This window comes from Gigantopelta aegis, chromosome 9, assembly GCF_016097555.1.
Source record: "Gigantopelta aegis isolate Gae_Host chromosome 9, Gae_host_genome, whole genome shotgun sequence".
NCBI classification, from domain to species: Eukaryota; Metazoa; Mollusca; class Gastropoda; order Neomphalida; family Peltospiridae; genus Gigantopelta; species Gigantopelta aegis.
In genome coordinates, this window is record NC_054707.1 from 43,208,232 (window position 1) to 43,219,068 (window position 10,837).

At 39.3% G+C, this 10,837-nt stretch overlaps 1 protein-coding gene across 1 annotated transcript in view; it reads right to left on the bottom strand.

Annotated features, from left to right (window-relative positions):
- LOC121382173 overlaps positions 1-947 on the bottom strand; it is a 44,309-nt gene extending 43,362 nt beyond the window's left edge. Inside the window, exon 1 of the mRNA XM_041511686.1 lies at positions 402-947. Within this exon, the coding sequence (XP_041367620.1) occupies positions 402-501 (100 nt within the window). The 5' untranslated portion in view covers positions 502-947. The remainder of the gene's footprint in view (positions 1-401) is intronic.
- Positions 948-10,837: the final 9,890 nt, after the last annotated feature.

Genomic DNA, 10,837 nt, shown 5'->3' on the forward strand with positions numbered 1-10,837 from the left:
TCTATTTTAGTTTGTATTTATGGTACAGCAATTTCTGATTCTACGGATGTATTTAATGTTCACCTGATATTGATTTGTCAATAAACCAGTCGTGTTCATATTAAGTAATATCGAGCAAGAGGACATATTGTATATTAGTATAATAAACGAATAGGTGGCAACATAAACTAATAATATACATTAGTGGTAATATTTTATCCATGTATATTTTATGCCGCCGTCTCTCTCTCTCTCTCTCTCTCTCTCTCTCTCTCTCTCTCTCTCTCTCTCTCTCTCTCTCTCTCTCTCTCTCTCCGTCTGTCTATTAGTATGTCAGTGGGTGCACCACATATATTTTTGTGACTGTACGATGAGACACGGACGAACACTGAACAGACGAACGGACACTTAAAAAGTCTTACCTGTGCGTGTGACGACCAGAACAGCTAAAGTAGTCCACACTAGAGTAATCCACCGAACATTATCCCACACAGTCAGTCTGCTCACAAACGACTTCATCATGTCGTCGCCGCCGCCGTCGCATCAACAACAACGACAACAGCTCTACTACCGCCACAACAACAAAAATAACAACAGCAGCGTCACAGTGTGTCACTCAACACACACCTCGTGTAGGACGTCCTCGCGTCGCGGCCACAACCACGGATCATAGTTGTACACTGAGTCAGTCAGTCGGTCGGTCGGGGTTTGCCGCTACCTGGTTGTAAGCAGACTTCATTGATAACATGTACTCGAGGTCGTGGGCGACACCGCTCATTGGCAGGTGATGGCGAAATCTCGCCCCGACTCGCTTTTAAACCCAGCACGAGAAAACGTGTTCGCGTCTAGAAACACAGCTTCGCTTTTTCGCCGTCAGACGACAGTACTTGTCACTGCGCGAATAATCTCGTGCAGTCGTCTGTAAGTGCAAGTGGTACATGAATATGCATAGGTTTCAGTCTGTTTCCCGCGCTCGGCACATTCCGACATGCATCGGGAATGACGAACAGTAGTAGTATATAAATAAATATCTTTCTACGATCTAAAGATACAGTAACAGTGTCTCGTGGACGGTGTTACGCCGTACAAGTAATATAATCAAGGAAAAGACCGCTATGTCTAGTCAATTCGATTTTTCTTCGTCTTTAAAGTGGTTTCTAAGTTCAATGTTGACGCAGTATTTTCATTCACTTTTACCGATCGTTTCAATTAGGCGTCTGGCGAATAAAAATGTTTTCAGTGGAACTCGTCTAAACTTCCAATCGATCGCAATTGCAGTATCGCTAACTCAGCTATTTCTTTGGTACTATCCCTTTAATTAATCAGTAGATAGAGGATAATCACGCGTCGTATGGCGTCCTCTTGATTTGTCTACTAGTATCATAGGAAGGAAAGAAATGTTTTATTTAACGACGCACTCAACACATTTTATTTACGGTTATATGGCGTCAGACATATGGTTAAGGACCACATACAGATATTGAGAGAGGAAACCCGCTGTCGCCACTTCATGGGCTACTCTTTGCGATTAGCAGCAAGGGATATTTTATATGCACCATCCCATAGACAGCATAGCACATACCACGGCCTTTGGTGTACCAGTCGTGGCGCACTGGATGGAGCGAGGAATAGAGTATCATAGGCGTCAGAAGATAGCGAAGAGGGAGGGGGCGAGCTGCCATAAGCGTACGAGAATGGGGCGGAGCGGAGGCGGGGCCAGGAGGTGGGGGTGCAGTGGCGGAGTCCCTAGTGCTGGAGCAAATCCTCAAATTCGGGGGGAAACGCTAGAGATATTCAGGCACAATTGCTAACCTTTTCCACATACAAGACTGTTCCGTGTTTTATTTCCCTCCAATAAGGGCAGATAACAATAACTGCGTTTAAAAAACAAAACAAAACAAAACAAAAACACAGTCGGACTTTTTTCCTTTAATTGAAAGTAAAGATCGTTTCAAAGTAAGTATTTCTTGGTCTCCATGGTCTAAAAATAGATCACAATACACGATTAGGGTGGGAAAACGTTCAGATCTGCTATAGGCGTAATGCGTTAGGCAGATTAACGTTGACTTGTGCTTGCACTTCGACTTGTAGTCAGTGTTAATCTTGATGAACTAACACACACACATACACACACATATATACACACACACATATGTACACACACACACACACACACACACACACACACACACACACAAACAAACATACACATATACACACATACATACACATATACATACACACATATATATATACACACATACACACACACATACATGTATACATACATACATACATACACATATACACACACATATACACACACATACACACACACACACACACATACATACATACATACATACATACATACATACACATATACACACATATACACACATACACACATACACATATATACACACACACAGACACACACACACACACACATACATACATACATACATACACATACACACATACACACACCCCACACCCAAACACACACACACACACACACAAACACACACACACATACACACACATACACACACATACATACACACACAAACACACACACATACACACACGCATATACACACACACATATACACATACGCACATACATATACACACATATACACATACACACAACACATACACACACATACACATACATACATACACATACACACACATACACATACACACACATACACATACACATACACATACACATACATACACATACATATACACATGCACACACATACACATACATACATACACATACATCCACATCCACATACACACACATACATACATACAGATACACACACATACACACACATACATACATACATATATACACATACACACACATACACATACACACACTCACATACATACATACATACATACATATATAGATATTCATACATCAATACATACTAGCCAGTGCCAGATCTGCCCACGGTTTTATGCACGTAAGCGGGATCGACCGCGTAGATTGTAGGCCCCATGCATATGGTTGAGTTAAAGAAACTTCCTTTTTATGGAAGCTTCGATAGCTCAGAGCGTATCGTGGTTAGTCTTGCAATTTGCGGGCGAATCGGTGCCACAGGTTCGAGTCCCAGCAATGGCATGGGACAATTTTTGAGGCCAGAAAGGATATAATTATCCCCTGCGCCAGTGCGTTAATATCTATGTATGTAATAGTCAACCTCGACATACATACAATATATAGATATTCATACATCAATACATACTAGCCAGTGCCAGGTCTGCCCACTGTTTCATGCACGTAAGCGGGATCGACCGCGTAGATTGTAGACCCCATGCATATGGTTGAGTTAAAGAAAGTTCTTTTTTATGGAAGCTTCGATAGCTCAGAGCGTATCGTGGTTAGTCTTGCAATTTGCGGGCGAATCGATGCCACAGGTTCGAGTCCCAGCAACGGCATGGGACAATTTTTGAGGCCAGAAAGGATATAATTATCCCCTGCGCCAGTGCGTTAATATCTATGTATGTAATAGTCAACCTCGACATACATCCAATATATAGATATTCATACATCAATACATACACATACACACACACACACACACACACAGAGTCAAACATGTTCCCTCATCATACATCACTTATATATAACAACCAAAGAAAAACGAATATATAATATTATAAATATGTAAATATCTTTCTTTTATAAAATTAGTTCAGTAAATATACCGTCAAAAGGGCCTAAAATATTCACAAGACAATGATAGGTTTAATAGAAACAAAAACTAATGGGATTCAAAATGAATAATTTGAATACAATCAAAAGAAAGTAAAAAACAATATTGATATTCGCATGTCTTTTGTTGCCCCGTATATATTAACTTGCCCATACCAACGTTTTTTTCGTTTTCTTTATTTCTTCTGGGTTTTTTTATTGTTTCTTTTTTTTTCTCTCTTTTTTTTTCTTGGGGTTTTGCTTTTTTTGGTTTTGTGGTTTGTGTGTGTGTGTGTGGGGTTTTTTCTTTTCTTTTTCTTTTTTTCTTGTTTTTTTCGCAATCATGTTTCAATCTGTATTAGCTCGAACGACGAGAAAGTCATATGCATGAGCTCATTTCCAGAAGGAAAAAAAAAGAAAAGAAAAGAGAGAAAAAAAGAAGAAAAGAAACGAACCTTGTTACATTCCATCGCGTGTCATCTGCTGCAATGCGCATCCTAGATGAAGCTGTATTATTGACGTCTTGATGTGTAACGATCTGCCGTCTGCTTTATGCAGTGACATACGCCTCAGTTGGCGCACTGATTTCTCCAGAGACAACTCACCAACTTCTGTAATTCCACAGCACGTGGTTTTATCCATTTGTAGCCGGGGCGGGACGTAGCTCAGTGGAAAAGCGCTCGATCGATGCGCGGTCGGTCTGATATCGATCCCCGTCGGTGGGCCCATTGGACTATTTCTCGTTCCAGCCAGTGCACCACGACTGGTATATCAAAGGCATGTACTACCCTGTCTGTGGGATATTGCATATAAAAGATCCCTTGCTGCTAATCGAAAAGAGTAGCCCATGAAGTGGCGACAGCTACTCTTTTTGATTAGCAGCAAGTGATCTTTTATATGCACTATCCCACAAACAGGATAACACATACGACGGCCTTTGATATACCAGTCGTTGTGCACTGGCTGGAGCGAGAAATAGCCCAATGGGCCCACCGACGGGGATCGATCCCAGACCGACCGCGCATCAAGCGAACGTTTTACCACTGGGCTACGTCCCGCCCCTGGATCACTTAGGACGTGATGATGATGATGAAATAATGGAATAAACATGCGTCTGGAATGCGTCTTTGAAAACAAACTGAGGCGGTTTTATTATTACTTGTGGTGATAAGCAGGCGTCCCAGTCTGCTTTCCATACGTTCAGGGACGCATGGACGCATCTTAACGCGATCCCTGTCATTTATGATATCACACGGCGATATCCGACATATAGTGATAGTCAATTTAAAGACATCTGATTGTCTGCTCTATGATGATGATGATGATGACCTACATGTCAAAGTCAAACCTTCCATAGCAATTAACACTGCCGATATCGAATCTATACATGGCATACAGTTTAGAACAAAGGAAATTAATGTTTGTTTAACGACATTTCGGCATGTTTTAAACTATGGAAGGCGCAGGGCGTAGCCCAGTGGTAAAGCGCTCGCCTCATGCTGGGACGCATCTTCATAAATCAAGGCTAATATTCGTTCCTCGTATTCAGCCTTGATACATGTCGTCAATAAATCGTGCCACAAAATGCTTAAATTTCATTGGATGCGATGAGATCTGATTGCAACGAATCGCAACGCTCCTTATTATTGTAAACAAAGATGGCAGCGTCAGCGTCTGGCGGTTAATTTTTGATATTGCTTTCAAGATTGTCTTATTGTACCGATGCTGTGATTGGTCAGCGATGTCATCGTGTAAGGGACATAATCGGTGTTACAAATTTTCTTCCAATAGAGGGCGCTAGTAGTGGATATCAGTAATATTGACTACATGTATCAAGTCTGAATACGAGGAACGAATATTAACCTTGATTTATGAAGATGGCTGGGACGGTCTAAGATCAATTACCGAAGGTGGCCTCATTGGGCCATTTCTCGTTCCAGCCAGTGCACCACTACTGTTATATCAAAGGCCGTACTATTCTGTCTGGGATGGTGCATGTAAAAGATCCCGTGCTACTAATGAAATAATGCAGCAGATTTCCTCTCTAAGACTGTATGTCGGAATTACCAAATGTTTGACATCCAATAGCCGATGATTAATAAATCAATATACTCTAGAAGAGTCGTTAAACAAAAACAACTTTAACTTTAATCTTTGTTTGTCACTAAATAGCTGACGGATATTCCGTGCGGGAGTGTTATTAAATATTAATTCCTTAAGTCCTTAATTCCTTACTTCATTCACCACGCCCAACCAGTGCACCACAACTGGTCAAAACGTCCGTGGTATGTGCTTTCCTGTCTATGGGAAAGTGCATATAAAAGATCCCTTGCAGCATTAAGAAAATGTAGCGTGTTTCTTCTGTTGACTACGAGTCAGAATTACTAAATGTTTGACATCCAATAGCCGATGATTAATTAATCAATGTGCTCTAGTGGTGTCGTTAAACAAAACAAACTTCTTATTTCTTTCGTTCACCACGACCTTTGCTGTACCAATCGTGAGGTACTGAGTTGGTTTGAAAAATATTCACCAGATGCGATCCATCCTACGTAAGGTGAGCGCACTATCACAAAGCTACATCATGCAAGCTGAAGATGCAAGAACAGGCCTCGTAAATATTACGTTTTATTTTTACATGACGTTTTTAGGTTTTGAGGATATGTGAGAAAAATTAATACTACACTCGTGACCGTTATGCTAGGGTTAGACTACCAACTGCCAACACAAAGTTGGCCATCTTTCTGAAGTCACGACTTTTACGACTGTACTGTTGCTAGTATGAGCGTCGTTACAACTCAATTCTCGTCGTAAAACCCATTAGTTGTTAATATGAACGCGTCCATCGTATGTCGGTGAAACTGTAACGCAACTATCGAACTGACCTACTTTGTCGTACAGTTGACAATCTCAGCCTTACACCTGGTTGGATAAAAAACGTACCTAACTCGTTTTTCCTTGTTGGATACCTTTTGAAACGACTCACAAGATAAATCTTATCTAACGGCAACTCGTTTAATGGTTTCTATAGAATAAATGTTATTTAACGGCCTCCCGTATAATATTTTATATTCAATGTACTTACAATTTGTATTTTTGTATAATTACACAACACATCAGATACAATGTGCGTAAACGAGATCAGTAAACGGTATTAGTGTTTATATTGGTGATCTGTTAATGATCACAACATTAAATTAAATGATTTTCCCTGTTTAAATGTTCTAAATGTTTCACAACCCCACTAAGAACACCCACCCTACTCCCTAAAATTTAACTCTTTCCAAATTCTTGCATGCTCATTTTGATAACAACCCACACATATTGCTCGGTTTGACAAACAAAGAATTTAACCCAGTGACTATTTAGTTCCTAGTAAAGGCTGAAAGTAAACAAAGATTTATTGTTCTGAAGTTGTCAGTTAAACGTTATAAATATGAGTTTAAATGTCAAGAGGCCGGAGATGACGTTATTTACACAAGTCCGCGTTTTAAGACTTCTTCAAACATTTACAATGTCCTCCAATAAGGTTAGCTGATAAAACTATGTACATTCACGCCTACTCAAAGGGCACCTCTAATAAACAACCACCTGTCTTTAAAGACCGCTTAGAAATCTTCGTAAATCATTTACTCCAGCACATAATGTCATGTATTAAGAAATCTGTTGTCCTAAAAAACCCCACGTTTTAACACTTCACTTGATGTTGGTAACTACGCTGGGGTACTTTAATAGAAACATAGCCCCTTCAGTCGCTCTGGTTGTAATTAACCTATAGAAACACACTGAACTTCTGATCAGTTTTACTAATTTATGATCATATGTAAAGTCATTGCTCAACCGCCGTAAAAATATACACTCCGGTTTCGTAAATTGATACGTGTTTGGAGGTGGGATCTGAACGTTCAAGATTGTATATCAGAACATATAGGGATCCAAATGATGTTTTTGATAGAAGGATCTAAATGTCGTTTTTGATAGAAGGATCTAAATGTCGTTTTTGATAGAAGTATTCAAAGGACGTTTTTAATAGAAGGATCCAAAGCACGTTTTAATAGGAGGATCCAAAGGACGTTCTTGATAGAAGGATCCAAAGGACGTTTTTAACAGAAGGATCCAAAGGACGTTTTTAAAAGAAGGATCCAAAGAACGTTTTTAATAGAAGGATCCAAAAGACGTTTTAATAGAAGGGTCCAAAGGACGTTTCTAAAAGAAGGATCCAAAGAAAGTTTTTAATTGAAGGATCCAAAGTAAATTTTAATAATAGAAGGATCCAAAGGACGGTTTTGATAGAAGGATTCAAAGAACATTTTTAAAAGAAGGATCCAAAGAACGTTTTTAATAGAAGGATCCAAAGCACGTTTTAATAAGAGGATCCAAAGCACGTTCTTGGAGGTGGGATCTGAACGTTCAAGATTGTATATCAGCACATATAGGGATCCAAATGATGTTTTTGATAGAAGGATCCAAATGTCGTTTTTAATAGAAGGATCGAAAGGACGTTTTTAAAAGAAGGATCCAAAGAACGTTTTTAAGAGAAGGATCCAAAAGACGTTTTAATAGAAGGATCCAAAGGACGTTTTTGACAGAAGAATTCAAAGAACATTTTTAAAAGAAGGATCCAAATAACGTTTTTAATAGAAGGATCCAAAGCACGTTTTAATAGGAGGATCCAAAGGGTGTTCTTGATAGAAGGATCCAAAGGACGTTTTTAACTGAAGGATCCAAAGAACATTAATAATAGAAGGATCCTATGACGTTTTTTAATAGAAGGATCGAAAGGACGTTTTTAATAGAAGGATCCAAAGGACGTTTTTAATAGAAGGATCCAAAGGACGTTTTTTTAAATGTATGTTTGCCATGAATCACTCCGCTAGTGCATCAGTTATAGAGCGATACATTAGCCTTCATACTTTGTATTTTACAAAACTGACACTCCTAGCCTACGGGCAATTCTATTAACGTGCCCCTATCCACAAGGGTTCAGGCACGCCCGCCCCGGATCTAGCCTCTGACTTCGCCAGTGACCACTTCCTAGCCTAAGACTGGGGGAACCACAACATTGGCTTTCCTGTGGATTTCTAAGTTGTACAATGCTCACAGAGCAGAACTGACAAAGAAAAGTGATACGGGTATTGACAATAGCTTATATCGGCATACAAAGCCTAGCAGCGCAACAAACGAAACACGATGCACGATAGGACAATGAGCCAATTTCTGAGCAATATTTTGCAAACACACTCAAGTCCAGACCATCTCGCGCACAGCGGAAGGTCTTTGTGCGCGAATAACCAGTATTGTCTAGTCCGTCTCCATGGAGACGTGATCCGCAGGTCGGGGTATTAACAGAACATTCAACTCTTAAGATCAAAGTCAGGTTTCTTAATAGATTTACTCAACTGTGATACAGACAGTACGGTATTCCTATCAGGCGATACATGTACACAGTCTGAAGCTAAGGTAGATAAATGCATAATGTATCTTATGCTTTCTGTCAAATATGATTTATATCATATCAAATAAAGTCTGCTATCGTATCACACTAGCTATGCTGACGCGACAATTGTATATTGGAGACTTAACTCGGTGAAATCACTTTTGACAAACCATTAATTATCCTCTATTATAATAATACTATAATGGAAATTCCATCAAAATGTTTCATTCAATGACATCATATTGTTAAGTAGCGTCATCTACAGTGGTGATGACACCTTTTCAGAGAGTTCGTTATATTTAGAAGCACTAGTAGCTGATAGTATAGTAAATGGTATTTATTTCACTGATATCTTTCAGACATTTCACAAAGTGTTAAATAATAAATTTGTCCACTCTCCTTCACTGTTTTGGATGTATTTAATTTGTATGTGTAATAGTATAGCTACTCAGTTACACCTCAAGCTTATTTCATAAAACAAAATAACAAACAAACAAAAAACCTGATTGTACTGTAATGTTCATATACTCTTCCAGTTAGAACATTTGTAATTACAACCAATATTGTGGGTAGACTGATGGAAATACATAGTGAAAAACGTTTCAGGCCTGCATTTTCCCCCGAATATTTCTATCGTTTTTGCCGGAGGATTTGCTCCATCACTGCCCCGACACCCCCCCCCCCCCCCCCCCCCCCATTCTGCATCTCGTACGCTTATCAGTTTAAGAAGCGTGAACACTATCTGCTGCACCAAAAGAAACACTCAACTTCATTAGTTACAATTCCCACAAGAAGCACTATCACATACATCAAGCTTAACGCACTACCAGTCTATTTCAGCTAAATGATGTTGTACACGTATTATTGTGAGATGAAAAACTATTTTCGTCCTTGAGGAACATCACACACACTTATCTAAAATGATAATGTTTAAGTAAACATCAGTGTTTCTCGCTTCACGGTGGAACATAGCCCGTGTCGACGTTGGAGAGCCGACAAAACACGTTGAAGCTCTTCTGGTAGCTTCTGTGTTGGAGATGTCAGATGGTTCGCTAGAGTCTGTGCACTAAACCGTCATGTGTTGCCTAGATAACGAGCGGCAGTGTATAATTATACACACCCCTTCGAAGAAAAAACTAGAAAATGTACTCAGTAAGTAACATCATACATGCATAAACAGAATGTATGTGCGTACGTCTATTCTATAAATACGAGCACCCACGAAGCTTACAAAAAGCCCCCCCCCCCAAAAAAAAAAAAAAAAACACCCCCACAAAAACCCACAAAAACCACCAAAAAAAATATCAAAAGAAAAAAATAACCCCAACAAAACAAAACAAAAAAAAGAAAGAAAACACAAACAAAACAAAACAAAACAAAACAAAACACCCACAAAAACATCAAAATAGCCTATAGCATGCTTTTACCTACGTAGGATAACACCACCCGAAGTTGCAGATTAACAGTATAAATTTCAGATAAACAATCTTCTTTTCAAAACGCCCTTATACCTCCTAAAATAAAGTTCAGTCAATTAACAGTTAAACTGAAAAATCACCAGTACCTCCACGTAGATATAGTTATATATTTTAGAAACACAGATGGCATAACTAACCAACTAACTAGCAAGCTACATTGTAGCTAATCAATTAACTAATGACTAGATAAATAACGATCCACCAACTAAAACCAGTCTTAATTTT